At 37.4% G+C, this 15,984-nt stretch overlaps 1 protein-coding gene across 1 annotated transcript in view; it reads left to right on the top strand.

Annotated features, from left to right (window-relative positions):
• The first annotated feature begins 1,261 nt into the window (after positions 1-1,261).
• The window catches only part of LOC105457381 (5-hydroxytryptamine receptor 2A), a 31,000-nt gene continuing 16,277 nt past the window's right edge, over positions 1,262-15,984 (top strand). Inside the window, exon 1 of the mRNA XM_011702016.1 lies at positions 1,262-1,377. Coding sequence (XP_011700318.1) covers positions 1,305-1,377 — 73 coding nt within the window. The 5' untranslated portion in view covers positions 1,262-1,304. The remainder of the gene's footprint in view (positions 1,378-15,984) is intronic.

The raw sequence follows: 15,984 nt of genomic DNA, 5'->3' as shown, positions 1-15,984 counted from the left end.
GTAGGAAAATTTGAAAGTACGCTCTCGTATATATTAATGACGGTAATGTACGCGAATGCTCGCTTAAGCGATCCGCTCGCCGATGTAACCTGTTGAACACGTAATCCTCGTTTTCCATCGATATATCACCCGGTATATCGGATCAGTCGCATCGATGAAATTGAATCGCTATCGATACTCGTAATTCGCGGAAGACGCAGTCGGAATGGCCTCTTCCGGAAAGGTCTTCCTCCAAAGGAAAAATTTTGCAATTTTACTATCTTACATCAAAAATAATTTATCCGAGTTTTTGAGAAATGTATTTCCAGCTCGAAACGTACAGCGTTGTTAAGAACTCTATAAAAAGCTCTATTTGTAAATCATCGAATTATCTTAAAATTTTCAAATTATTAGATTTTGAAGTTTCTCGCAATTTTACGCACTTTTAGATTGTAATAGATTTTCGAATTTTTATATTTACGACTTTAAATCGCGAATCTTTGTACTTTCAGACATTTGCCGTTTTTCTTCGAATTTTTAAAGTTCACCAATTTTTAATTTGCTACATTCTTGTCTCAGCAAACTTTTAACATTGAATTCTTGTTTCGCTCAAATTTTTATTTCGTAAATTCCTGGCATTCTAAATTTTCCGTCTCCAATATCCTACCTGCCTGAGCTTCCGTTCCTCGAATTTTTGGCTCCTAAAATATTTCATTTTGTTTTATCGTTCTGGTCAATTTCAATCCTCTCTCTCTCTTTCTCAAATTCTACAGTGCCGTATGACGTCTTTTAATTAGATTATTTAACCGGATTGTTTATATCCCTTGTAAATCCTCTTGATTCCACCATTTCATAAATCCTCAAATCCTCCAACATATTTCCGGCTATTAATCTTGAAATAAATCTGTCGTTATTTCGAAAACTCCAAACTTGGAAAAATTCGGTATATCCCACGACGAATTCTGAACGGTGCGCTTTCAGATGCAGAGCCCTCGAATACCGTAAAAGTGCGCGTCTTGGTGGATGAAAGTTTTGACTGACAAGCGATGACGAGATCGACGACCGAGCAAATTGTCTTGACAGATCCTTACGATTACTCGTTGAGTACCCTGTGGGATGTCGTTTCCTCACCGAACAGCAGCGAAATCGACGTGGAGGCGACGAGCGCGAGCCCCGCCGGAAGCCAGAGCGACACGGAGGAGCTCAACAATTGGTGGGCGATGCTGGCGCTCGTCCTGGTTCTGGGAACGGCCGCGGGGAATATCCTGGTATGCCTGGCGATCGCTTGGGAGCGACGGTTGCAAAATGTTACTAATTATTTCTTGATGAGCCTGGCGATCACGGATCTTATGGTCGCCATCCTGGTGATGCCGCTGGGGATCCTAACACTTGTTCGAGGTGAGCTTGCAGGATATAGTTTGCATAAAGTGCGCGAGAAAATGAGTCCCCGGGAGTCAGTAAAGGGACAGCCCGAAAATTAAGACTGTACATTCGCGGTTCACAACAGAGACGTAAAACTTAAATAATATTTCATACACAATATATTAAGTAATATTTAAACTTTGCATATGACATTTAATTATTATATTTTACCTGATGTTGAGAAAAATTTTATTTGTGAAAATTAAATTTTTCACACATGTGATATTTAACTGTCACATCTTATCTGGATATTTAACATAGTTAATAATATTACAAAATATTAAAAATAAGAAATCGGCGAATGCCAACGATTTCCTAGTGCCCTGAATAAAATAAATGTTGCTTGCCTATTTCGCAATTTACGAGAGACGAGTGGATGCAAATTGCGCAGGAGTGCGTAAAGACGCACATTTATCATCGGCATTACCGTATCCATATTTGGCGAATCTAAAATGAGAGAACGAGATTTTCCAGCATCTCGAATAAAACTGCTAACTGTCCGAAAGCAAGAATAATCGCCGGTAACGAAAACCTGAAGAGTAAAAGGGTGCTATTTACAGACTATTTCGAGTAATTCGAGGAAAGAGAGAGGGGCGTGGAATCCACGTAAGGGTACTATTTACCGTCGCTACATTACCGCGTCCACATTTGGAAAAGCCGGAACGAAAGAATTAAACTTTCCCAGTGTTCCGAATAAAATGCTGCTGGCCTATTTCGAGTGTCTTTGACGGGAAAGAGTGGAAATCGCGTAAGGGCATGCTCGCGAGGGGTCCAATTTATTCTCGACATTCCTGTGTCTATATTTGTACAACCTTGAAAAACAAAGGGGATAAATTCCATAACTTTCCCGAACAAAGTGTGTTATTTGTCCATAAGAGTAATAAACGATATAAAAAAGAACCTGGAGAACAACGTTATTCATAGACTTGCAGCTATTTCGGGCAATTTGGAGCGAGGGTGGATGAGTTCGTGTATTAGCACATAAGGGCGCTATTTATTGCCGACAATGCTGTGCCCATATTTACACGGAACTTAAAATAAAAAAGGTTATAAAACATTTCGCCACGCGGTATTCTGAATAAAACGCTACCCGGCTCTTTCAAACGATTTTGAGCGGAGGATGGAGAATGGGCGGAAACGGGCTGTGTGAAAATGTCACAGGCTCGTGTAAACCACGCTATTTTATCGCCAATGTTATTACGTTCGTATCTGGAAAATCTATAACGGAAGGGATAGAAATTTCCCACCGACATTCCGAATGAAATATTGTCTGCCTACGAAAGAATCAGCGGAAACGGAATCTCCGGGGTGCGCGGATCCATTCGTAGCCTTCCACTTGGCGTAATTCGGAAGCCGGGCGAAATTCGAATAAGGGCCGCTAATTATCGCCGACGTATCCGAAACAAAAGGGGTTAAAAATCTGCGAACGTCAAGTGAAACGTTAGCTGCCGAGGGGGAGAATCGAGCCGGAAAGGAAGAAGCAGTCTGAGCGATGCTATTCGTAGAACGGCAGTCGCTATTTCGAGCGATTTGGGGTGGCCGGGGCGGGCGGAATTGGCGTAAGGGCGCATAAACCGCGCTATTTATCGCCGACATTACCCCGGACTCGCATCGGTCTTCTCGCGTGATAGGTGGCTCGCTTTTACGAGTCGCTCCGGAGGAGCTCAAGGCTCTTTGTTGGCCGAAACGAGCGCTTATGCATAATGGATCACCCGGTGGCGAGCGACCGGTGATGCTTACTTGATACTTGCATTGCAATACAACGAGTGCAGCTGGCAACGAGTAGCATCGGGACCTCCGTGTCCCGACACCGAAAGAAAATTGCATAAAGACGTCCCAAGCGAGTCCCTTGCTCGACAAAAACGGAATTGTGAAACCGAAACAAGCTTCGGAGAATTGATGAAAATGAAAAATACAAGCATTATTTCCATTATTTAGTAATCGATAATTTTCTGTCAATTTTCATTAATATACTTTTGCAAATTGAATGTTACTGCGATATCAAATACTATCTGAATAAAAGCATGCTAAATTTAATATAAATATCTTGAAAATTTTGAATTTGATTTATGGAATGAGTATTGACATATTTTAAAACCCGAATAATAACTTCTCTGATAATTAATAATAATCTCTCATAAATCTACGATTCATAATTTCGTAAATAACGATTATTATTCCCATTACATTCGTCATCTCTGTTATTAATTTGTTGTAGAAAAGCGCTTTTTATTTATTTGACTATATTGATAATATAGCAATAACATTAAATATTAAAGATAATAGATATTAAAATTTAACAAAAAAAGAATTAAGTTCAAAAGTGCAATCAAACTCAAAGTGTCTCGACTGAATTAAAGCATCTTTAATCACGGATCGCGATTTCCCGGCACGACTTGCGGTTGCGTTAAACGACGACTTAATTTAGCCGAAGTGGGGTCAAATATAGACCGCGGCGGCCCACAAAGGAAAGACGGCGGGCGTGCACGGGAGAAATGAACAGGAGGAAACGAAGGATCGATGCGCAGAAATAACACGCACTCACGGGATTCGCCGCTTTAATTTCTCCCCCGGGGGAGGAAAGGATTCGTGTCCTGTGTCGGTCAATCACGGCCGCTGTTTCTACTATTGCTACTCCAAGGATACTTGGTAACCTCTGTCTTGAACTGTATTGGGTACATTAGAAATATCGATCTTCTATTTTCAGTTCGCTTTTGAAGAAACTGCTGTACATGACTAACATGATACATTTTGCATTACAAAAAAGAGGATAATTACAGAAATTGTTAAATGTTCAAAGATTCGTAGAACATAAACTCGAGACAATCAATTGGGAGAGGCAAAAAATTCTGTAACTCACATTCCCTAAAATCGCGATGAGGTAATTTTCAAAGATTATGAAAATTTGAAGAGTAAAAAATTCGCGAAACCAAGGATTCATTAGCAAGGAAATAGATTTCAAGAATGACGGTTCTTAATGAGCGGAGAGGGGAAGGGGACGAAGGACGAAGTCGGATCAAATGGAATATTCATCAGGTATAATTATTCGTTCGCCGAGAAACTTTACAAAAGATCGACCGATTAAGCGCGGATAGTAACTTCAAGGGAAAGTGTATCGTTTCCGAGGGACAAGGACGAGGGAAAAAAATTTTGAAATAGAATAGATTTTCGCGAGAGTCAATTATTCTAAAATTTATAGATTCGATATTTTACTTTTACAATTTTAAGATCAAAATTCCGCAGATTAAAACCTGAGGATAAAAGAGTCCAAGAGATTTTAATTGTCTCATTATTGAGTAACATGTAATTAAATGTTATTCAAACGTTACACAGATACAAATAAACAAAATAATTTACAAAATAATTTACTTAAAATGCCAAGATTTTTAAACAATTTATTTATTCGGTGTAGATAAAAAAATATAATAATAATCCTCTCTAATTTCCGTTTTTTAACAAGTATAATATAATAAATCAAATTTAATGGTCAAAGATTGATGAATGAAGCGGGTCAATTAATTCTATGATGTCAACGAGACGAGGAATTTGAAGGGACGAGAGACGAGAATTGATTTCCGGTAACAGGACTTGATCCTAGCGAATGTGTGCTCTGGTTAAACTGTTCCTAGTCGGGTAGGACACGCATGGAAATACGGTTAATTGTAAGTGTCCTGTCGACAGGGACACGTCCGCGCGCCTCGTCAAGGTTCAGCAGCCTGAACTAACGAACGGAATGGGACCAAAACGTGTCCTTAATTTTATTATTCACGAAGAGAAGCTTTAACGTAATTACGTGAGACACACATCGTCGGCGCGTCCTTACGCGAGACTGCTAATATATTAATAACAGCGAGTATCGGCGACAGGCGAAAGATCCGCTTTTCTCCTCGCGAAGAGTGCACACTTTAATTAATTATTCATGTTTAAGCTAATCGAGGAAAAGTACAGATTACCGATTATTGTAATTCTCGACTTTTTGCTGGTAAACTTGCGCTAAAGGCCGATATTAAGCGATAATTCGCATAATTAATTACATGGAACACCTATTAATTAACGTAACATATCGATCATTCGCAATTAATTGAAAGCTCCCAATTGGAACTGTATTTACTTTCTTTTGGCAAAATCGTGTATACATAATATTGTATCAGAAATACATATATTAACATAATGTACAGCAACATTTCCACTTGCTGTTCTCGATTAGTATAAATTAGTTTTAGTTATTATATTATAAAAAAAACTTTTTAATTTATACAAAACATATTTTTATAATATTTTTTAATATAAAAAAATCTATTCAAATGATGATATAAAGGAGAAACAGCATCTGACAAAAGAAATGTCCCATCGCGGTCTTTCACTACTTCACTCGAGGGAGACGTGTCTGATCTAGTTAGGTCTTTACTACTTAAAGATCTTCTTCCGCAATGTCTGTCTACAACTGAGCTCGACTACTCAAACAATGTCTGACTTTAACTGTTCTTTACTACTCAAATAAGCGATTTAGCCACAAAAGACGATGTTGAAATGTTATTGCGACTTATTACGTGTTTGATTTGATATTAATATGAAAACTGATAAATGCGTCGCGTCGGCGGAATCACGTTAGCCGATCGATAATGGACCGTTTAATTAGGAAGCGGTTCTTGTGGACGGCCTACGGTGACAATCCCGCATTCCAACGTGTCGGACATGCGTATACGGTTGTCACGTAACGTAGATTATCTATCGACTGTTCAGAACTAACGAATTAAGAAAATTAATTAATTTTCCTCTAATACCTATTTTATATTTGTACATATAAAACAGTACATAAAATACTTATTCCTTGCCAAATTAATAATTATGAGCTGATTTGATTATATCTTTTTGTATCCTTTTCTAAGAAAAAATAAAATTTAAAGCAAAAATTATTTAAGATTAATAAAGATGTAAACTCCAATTTTTTTCCAACTAAAACCTAAAATGTTATTTCGGCTTTTATTACGTTTATATAAAGGTCATGAGTTTCAAAAATATTTGCAAAAGTATAAAGAAATGATTAAAAACTTCATTAAATACCGAAAATAGCTTTTAAAGAAAGTTCATGCAAAAAAAATTGCAAGCCTTCGTTATTCTAAAAATATGTCGAAACGAGAAACGAAAGGTCATATAAAAAAAGATTATGTTGTATTGCTACGCAATAGCAAGCAGGTAGAATCTCTTTAACAAACTTCCCACGTGGAGAGTATCACATCGAAAAATCTCTCTGACCGAAAAATCCAGTATGTAAAAAAGTCTGGTTGCACTAAAAATCATAACTCGAAATACGTTGTGTATGAAATATACAAACAGGGAGCAATAAAACATGTAAAACTCATGTTAAGTCCAAATAAATTTCTTATGTGCTTTTGGAATTAATTACCTATTTACATTACATACTGGATTTTTGGAATTTTGGAATTAATTACCTAAAATTGTAAAAAATGAGACCAGAAGCCTGACGTAACAATTAATAATTTAAGTTCTTCAACTGTCTCAATATTAATGCTTTCTCTCAAATTGTTAACATTTAATTGAAAAAGCACATTTCTTGCAATTTTTTGAAATCTGTATAAAAGCTGAATTCAATGCATATGATAAATTAAGAAAAGTAAAGGAAAAAAAGTGACGTTTTTGCTTCGGTAACATTAGTTTCTTAAGATTTCACACTTTCTCAGGTCACGCTGTAGCATTCAAAACGAAACAATGCAGCGATCGATCTCTCGAATGAATACGAAATGTTTGCACAAACTCTTAAGGAAAATCGTTGCTAAAGAGAGAGAGAAAGAAAGAAAGAGAGAGAGAAGGGGGAGGAAGACAGAAAAAGAGAGAGAGGGAAAGTGAGAGAGTTCGAAACGCAGGACCTATCGATTCGCATTTTGTCGCGACAGCTTTTGTCGGCGCGAGGCGTGAACATGATAGGTTGGATCATTGCGAATCACCCGGTGTGTGTGTACAGGCTGCCACTCGAGATATCTTGGCTTATCCACTTGTACTTCGCTATGGCAGATCGATAGTGCCAATTTACTCTCTCCGGGCCCCCTCACTCTATTTTGCATATCCGGTGCGAATTTTCGGTCCGGATTTAACTCTTTGAGGCACGATAGTACGATAAACTAGAGTAGTTTCGATTTTAATAGTGTACTCGAATTTCCGAGTATTCCTATATCCGGATGGAATTCGATTTCGTGGTCTTTTCATGGTTATTGTAGAGTGCACATCTATTTTGTCCGTTACGTATATAAAAGGCCGTTTTTATACCTACGACTGATGAACGAGACGAGATATAATTGAAAAAAAAATTCTACGAATGATATAATTGAAAAAGAAATTCTACAAAGCGAAATAATTGTGACAAAAGACATTTCTGGTTTCATTTACAAAATATATGTGGATCATGTATAATCTTGCAATTAATTATCAATTGTTTCTTACGAGAGAGGAGAAACCATTCTTAAATCATTCTTCAAGCGATAATAAAGAAAAAGTTTAAGGAAAATACTTAATGAAGAGAACGTTGAAGTAAAATAAGCAATTAAAAGTTTAATTTCGCAATTTTTTTAATGCGAAAGCTCTTTCGCAAGACGAATGCAAGAATCACGAGTGCGACGAGGAACGTGAAAGGATTACGATAATTACTTGTATTATAAGTGCTTATCTGGCCGCGCGGGCGAACGCACCTATAACTGCCAATCCCACCAAATTCTGTAAGCAGCGTGAATTTAATTAACTGTTTTAGATCCTCGAGCGCACCGGCAAACTTTAACTTCCGACGTTCCGGTAAACAGAAAAAAGAGATTCAAGGATGCTCTGCTTGCTGCAATGCATAGTTCGTAGAGTAGCTTATCGCCTCGGATACTGAACGCCTACAATCTCCTTCTCGAGTCCCGGATTCCGCAGCCGATAACGGAAACTTGCTTCTCTACAAATCCTCGATAACCTATCGAGAGAGAGAGAGAGAGAGAGAGAGAGAGAGAGAGCTCATTATCTCAACTACTACTAAAACGCCTTCTCAGAGATTCTCGCATTCCGATTCGCAATAACGATCGATTCATAATCAAGCCAATATAAGCTACGTTTTATACCGCGTTACATTGATACTCGAGATTAATTCAGCGTGTTTATCGCGGAATCATTGTAAAATCGCGAGGAATTCAATTATGTAAATGTGGGAAAATACGACAGTAACACCGATGGTCATAAATAATCCCGCGCAATAAATTTAAGACCTTTTTCTCGTTTTCTGAACAAAATTCAATAATTTGGAATAATTTTAGAAGAGAAAACAAAATGAAAATTTATAAAACAAGATATTCTGCCGCATGTCAGATTTTAATTTCAATATCTTCTTGGGGATTGTACAAAGTTTGTACATTTACACTGATTTTCAAATAAATAATTTCAAAACATCTGCATTTTCTTTCCGCCGACATTCAACAAGCACGCTGCGATTCTCTCTTCCGATGCGGCTCTTTTTCCGTGACAAAGAGAAAAATTACTGAACAGAACTTTCACCGCGTTCGTGATCGTCGCCCTTAGATTTTATGGGCGGAAGTTCACACGACAATCTGAGAAATGTAGTTTTTACGTGTTGCACTTTGTGGAACGTAAGAAGCGTTGAGGTTCCACGTACAAGCGGCAGTGACAATTCCTTCGTAGTCCACAGAAACCCGAAAGATTCGGGGATGTCGCGCGACAATATGCTAAATTCTAAAATCACGCTCACGTCGAGAGGGCAAATAGCGCGATGTAATCACTGGGCTCAATTCCATGTCTATAGCATCGAAACCGAGATTATATGCTCTCGCTTCAACCGGTATTTATCAAAGGATAGGAATGGGGAGAAGAAGAGAAAGAGGAAGAGAGAGAGAGAGAGAGAGAGAGAGAGACTCGTGTGAATAATACCGCGGCGACGGCACCACCCCCATCGACAAATGACATGCAACCATCATTTACTACTCCGCTACTTCTGGCCGACTTACAGCTCACGCTGCCGATGCAAGCTATATGTCATCCAGGCTCACGGCACAAATGTGCGTGCGTATGTGTGTGTACGTGTGCAACCGATCGTTAATCCCCTGCCCGCTCGTTTCTCCGTTTACTGTCGCAATAATGCACCACCGTACGCGTTTCCGCGTACGCGGGATTACGTCGCATTACGTCGCGTTTGTTGTTCGCGGTTGCCGCATCACTACCGGGACGAGCGCCAACAGCCTGTGCGCGATAAACGCGGCCAGTTTCCACGACAATTGCCGTCTGTTTTAAACGTTCGCAAAGAAGCGGTTGAGTCACTTTGAGGGCACGAGGTATATCTGTTCCGGAAGTTTCACTCTTAGAAAGCTTGTATAGGAATCAACTTATTCTGAGAATCAAATATCGTCGCGCGATAATAAGAAAATATAATTACGATGTGTAACAAGAAAATGTGATTCAAATTCGAATTTTAATTATATATAAATGAAAGAATGATTACATTTCCCTCTCTTGATTTCTTATATTCAAGTTCATTGCGAATTGTGTTTCAATAAAATTTTGCATATACGAATTTGTACACAATTTATTGGTAGCAGATTAAAAATAAAAACTCTTCTGAATTCTACACGCAAACACATTATCTGTTCTCGGGATCAAGAAGTTGCAATCGCAAGCCATGTACGTGATTAAAATCTCGAAACGTGAATTACGGTTATTAAATCCGTCGGTTTTACACGAAAGAAAATAAAATTAAATCTGATTGGGCTCAATTTCATGGAAAGATCCGTGTGTAAATATAATAGAAAGTCGAAGGATATCAAATTCAGCCGCGTAAGTTATACAAAATCGAGAAAGCAAAATCTATAAATTATGTCGCGCTGTGAAAAAGTTCATTATGGATCAGGCTCGTTCTTTTGTGCGATCAAGATTGCCGAAGGATGCCATTAAAGGAAAGGGATTATTAATGATTCGATATCGACGCCGTCGCATTATTGACCGTCGCGCGATCGCTTTTCTTCGTGTCAGTGATTAATCTGACTGAGTGAGAGGCTCAAAGTGTCTCCTCGAAGATATCGAAGATAACACTTCGAAAAAGTGTTATTCTGCTGATGATGATACGACGTGCTATTTTTTTAATGACGATTTCTTAAACGATTCAGAAGTAATTTTTATTCTATTTTTAATTTAATATAATTTTTAATATATTGAAATTAAAATATATATTTATAATAAAACATACTATATACTTAGTGGGAAAATTATGAAAATCTGAGAATATAATAAAAGGACTAATTGTAAGTCTATTAATCTTTACATTTTACAAAAATAAAAAAATTTTGTAGAATTAAAATTCAAAATAAATTGCATAAATCGAAAGTTTGAGAAGTTACGTTAATGTTTAGCTAAAAATAACCGGGAAAAAATTCAATATTGTTTTAATTTAAATTTATACACTTTAAAAAATACAAAAAACTTTCCAGTGTGTTTGGAATGTTACTTTTAATCTTTCGCAATTCTGAATTCTTGATCTCTTTATTGCTAAACATTTTCAAAAAAAATTAACAATTCTTTAAATCTTTTTTTACAATTTTTTTCATTTCATATTTTTTATTCTTTCATTTTTTTCTTCATTAATTAAATTTTGGCTGTCACGGTCCCAAGCAGAGAAACTCAGTAGTGCTGGAAATCGAAGATCCATTTTACACGAGTCGGTAATAGATTAATCATGGTGGACATAAATCCCCGTTGTCAATATCACTAAGCTACCTCTCGCGTGAATAGCGAGTCGTTTGTTATTATGCATCGGCGAAGCCATCCGTTAATCGAAATTTACAGCGACGCAAAGGCCGCATCGATATGCTTAATGGCGCGATGGCGGCCATATTAAGCACTCAAAAGTGATGGAACGTGATGCAACAGCAACGTGATACCGCTTTAATAGCGCTCGCTACAAGCCTATAAAATTGAATTCGTCTGCAGATTTTTGCGCCATATCCTCCCCCTCCCCCTCCCCCCATGCTTCCACTTCGAAATAATCTCTAACATCCGACAGTTTTTATTTTTTTTCATCTCAGGTTCTTTCCAAGTCAATAAACTAATATTTTGCCATTATCCTCAATATGTCATCGTTCCTATCTTTAGATTTATCATTGAACAAAATAACGATTCCGCGTTTAATTAAAAATAAATATTAATCAAAAGTCAACTTTCTAATACTCAAAATTTTTTCTTCTTTAAAAAGTTTTCCTTGAATTTTCCAAGACTTCTAAAATGCATGACGCGGCGAAACTTTCATTCTTCGAGTATTTGACCATTGGCACTTTTATCTGCTCAAATATTTAGTTTTAGATCCTTGATTCTTTGAATTTCGAAAGTTTCTCACTGTGCATAAATGTGACTTCGCGATTGCGAATTCTCCGTATACTCAATTTTTTAAGATCGGCGCTTTCGCCACTTCGCAAAAGTTTATCGTTCTTCGTATTCTTAAAATCTCCGCTTCTGCGGGCGATAAAATGGAAGCAGCAAATAGGAAAAATGGGGAATAAAGGGGACATTGAATAGGAATTTTCGTACGCGCTGGGCGAGCTATTTCCATCCGCACGACCCTCCGAATCTATCAAGGCAGAAAAGAAAAAGGAAGAACATGGTCCAGGATGTGTCAATACATCGCGCCCGAATTCGAGCTTGCACACTCTCTTCGACACAATTCCACGAGATTTCAACTTGTCGACGAAATTTCTATTTGTAAATGTCGATATCTTTTTACATGTCGACAAATTCGGAAAACCACTGCAGTTTTCAAGAAGCCGGAATTTCCCGACGTATTGTTTGTCTAATTCGCAGCTGAATTTCTCTCAGCGAAAGTGCGAAGATATTGACAGTCTTATAAATGACAATAACAGACTTTGCAAATTGACAGTTTTAGAATAAAATATAAATAAATATGATAAAAGCTTTTACTCTTTAATTTGATTTCAGGCTATCGTTTAACTTTGAAAGGAATTCAAGAACAAATTTCAATCATTACGAAGATATTTAATTTTGAAAATTAGCACCTTGTATATAGAAAAATGACATACAATTGCTAAAGAAAAATCGATTTTAAGCCGATAAAAGAATATGTTTGCAAAGTTTGCCAACTTCTTTTAGTATCTCTATACATATATATATATATATATATATATATATATATACCCTATATTTCATGAGATTTATGTACGAAATCCGGGCGCTCTCGACGTTGAAATTTATTTGCTTATTTTAGTATTGATCTTTACCTTTGTACGCACGTACAAAAGCCTGGGACACACGTAAGTGGCCGGAACTTCGTCGTTTTTAATTTCAAAAGCGAGCATTAATTTTTAGAACAGAATTAACTTTTCGAGAACATATTGTTCTCGAAAAGTTAATTTCAAGCTGTAACGAATCTTAATCTTAAGCTAAGCTATGTCTCATAACTAATTTTAACTAATATTAAGTCCTATAATTAGTTTAGCGAAACTATTAAGGTGCATGTGGAAATGTCGTATTCCGAAAGTTTTAATCTTCCGGAACACTTCACTAAAGTAAACATCTTCTAATAATCAAGTGTCACGTGTTATATTAAAGTGACAAAGTGTTCTTTTACAAAAACATTTTTGTGAAATTTTTGTGATTATTCAAGTGAACTTGCAAAACTTTAGCAGAAAAATAGAAACTTGACTTGCCATCACATTTTACTCAATATAAAAGGACTCTTTCATTTTTTTTATGGTAATACGTTGAAACGGTGCGGAGGACTAAAGGTCACCTTTAAACATTCAAATGGAAACAGACGGTACGTGGAGTGCATAATCTGATGTTTCATATCAAACTGAGTAACTTTTCATTCGTTTCTTCTTAAAACAATGCGTTCTACAGAACGTTACGATTAGTTATGGTTATTGCAAAAAATAATAACGCCACATAAAAATAATACATATATAATGTTAAAATTTACATAAAATATATATTGAGAATAGCAGATAAAAAAGTATATAACATTCTTATGTTAAAAACATAAATTTGCAAAATTTTCTTGCCTATTTTAATAACAGTGGTTTCAAATATATATCATAAATATATTTGACAAAAATTATAACTATACTATATAAATGAAATTCAAAAATTAAGTGATTTTTAAGATCCAATTTATGTACAATATTTATATTTATTAAACCTAGCTATGACTCCGTGTCAAAAACAATCGAATCTTAATTGCAAGTCTCAGGTTAGATACCTCGATTTTCAATCTCCATTCACATTTTATGAGAGATTAAGGCATAAAACTTAATAACTTTGTACTCGTTGTAAAAACTAAAAAGCTTAGAGAACCTAGGCATTGTTATAGCCGAGAAAGCTCTCCATACCAATATGCTTTAAAGTTTTTGCGCAAAAATATCGATACAGCCATTTTTAATTAATTATTAATAATTTGAACCTCGTTAATTCATTTCGCTTAACCGCGAACGTGTTTTTAGCCAGAATCTCCCAAAAAATTTTAGGATCCAAAAATTCATGTCAAACTAACATGCCCGAGTACAGAGAATTCCGTGTCTCAAAACTCTTAAACTTCTCCTTCAATCCTGAAAGGATTAAAAGCTACAAAATACTAAATTCGCAGATCTTCTCGCGGATCCTGCAATTTTGAGAATTCAAGACGCCAACCTGTAGCTAAAGTCCTAAGCTCGACGATTCTGGAATCCTAAAGTTCCGACACCCTCAAAAGTTTTGAGAGAGGAAGTCCCGCTTTCTAAGAAATCCCGAAAGATATCTTCAAGATGGGGAGAAGAAATTTTTTTACTGAATCTCCCTGCTCCATTTCCCGGCTTATCCTGACCTTCTCCTTTCATCCATCGGGGTCATTCCGAAGGTGACGTTTCATGAAAGCGATGATCGATTTAAGGACTGCGTGCGAGCCTCGTCTGCCCTCCGCGAGACGTAGAATTTTGCCCGCACGCGTTTATCCTACGAAAAGGGAGGACCTATACGCTTTCTCTGAGAAGCGAAAGCACGTTTCGAACCGCTCGTCACTCGAAAGTTTGATCGCTCCGGGCACTCGAACGCTCCACTCGAAAGCTCTGAAAGCATCGGCCGTGTCGCGCGATCAATGCAAGCACGATTTTACAAAGCTGCCGTTTTCTCTCGCCAAACGCTCCCCTCTCGTTTTATATTATTTTTATTCAATTATAGTATCTAATTTATAAAAAACAGTTTATACGAATCGTATCAATAACAAATTTTTCACTGTCTTTCGTGTGAATTCTCATTTCGATAACTTCTCAATAATTTTTCTTTCTCGTTTAATATACGTAACAATTCATGTAATTTTACTCCTCATAATGATCCATATTATTAATATTTCCTTCTACGAGTTTTATTGCACAAATTCGTACGAAATTACATAGTTTATAAATAGAATGCCCCGAGGAGGGACTGTCCCGCGAGCGGTGTCTCCCTTAATAATAAAGGCTAGAAAAAAAAAAGAGTTAATTGCAAGTGGCGGACGCCGCAAGAGAGAGAGAGAAAAAAAAGGAGTATTCTCCACGTGGCCGTGCCACCTGGCACGATATTCTCGCGCTCCACGGAACAAAGTGGTCGGTGATTTATGACGCCACCAGCCCGGTCGGCCAGACCTTCGAACCGGGAATAACGTGTCCCGGACTGGTCCGGACAAATATCCCGCGGGTCAGCAGCCGCGTGGCGAGCGTGGCCGGCCGTAGATATTCGACAGAATGAAAGCTGTACAAAATGCGCACGGACACACGCAGGGATATAGAAGAGAAAGAGAGAGAGAGAGACGAGGGGAAGGGTGGGAGGGAGGGAGGGAGGGAGACGCAGCATACAGTCGCACAGTTTATCCATAAAAGTGCGCCAGGTAGAGTCGGCAATCGATATAGCGGAGCAACTGTATTTTTCCATCTGCATAGAGTATCGCGATTGAGCACCTCCGAATCATTTCGAATCTTCGAATTAGCTCCCCGATATTGCGACACTCGCGTCCGATATCTCGCCTACGAAATCCTCGCGCGATACCTTCAAATTAATTCCTACTCGTATTCTACTTCGAGCTTTTTAAATCGATTTCTATCTTCGGCCGTGTAGATTGGAATGCGGACCGATGTACACAGTGTCCCGGATACTCCTCGCACGTCCAAGAACATTTAAATCTCCCTTAAAAATAGTATAGGTCAAGAAAACCCGGTCGCGATTTCTTCTCTTTGCTAAAGATACACATTTCCGAAAGAACTCGAGACTACTCCAACGAGAAGATAAAATATATTAAAGGAAAAAGTTTCAAAATTGAAATATTTATATTATTATAATATTAATAATGGCAAATTTCAAAGAAAATGTGTCTTACGCACAAACTTTTTCTTTTAATAATTGCGGATAATCACTATGAATGTGAAACGGCAAGCTAATAAACTGCTCGGGCTCAGGACACCCTCTATATACATACGCAGGTATAGATTGGATTTTTCCTTTCAGTCCGAAATCCTATTACTCGTGGCTGTTCTCTTATCTCTCTTATCGTAATCCTCGCATTGTTAAATCCGCGAATCC

The sequence above is a fragment of the Wasmannia auropunctata genome, unplaced genomic scaffold, assembly GCF_000956235.1.
Source record: "Wasmannia auropunctata unplaced genomic scaffold, wasmannia.A_1.0 LD335244.1, whole genome shotgun sequence".
Lineage (NCBI taxonomy): Eukaryota > Metazoa > Arthropoda > Insecta > Hymenoptera > Formicidae > Wasmannia > Wasmannia auropunctata.
The sequence above is the reverse complement of the archived record's forward strand: the minus strand, read 5'-3'. Positions and strand labels throughout refer to the sequence as shown.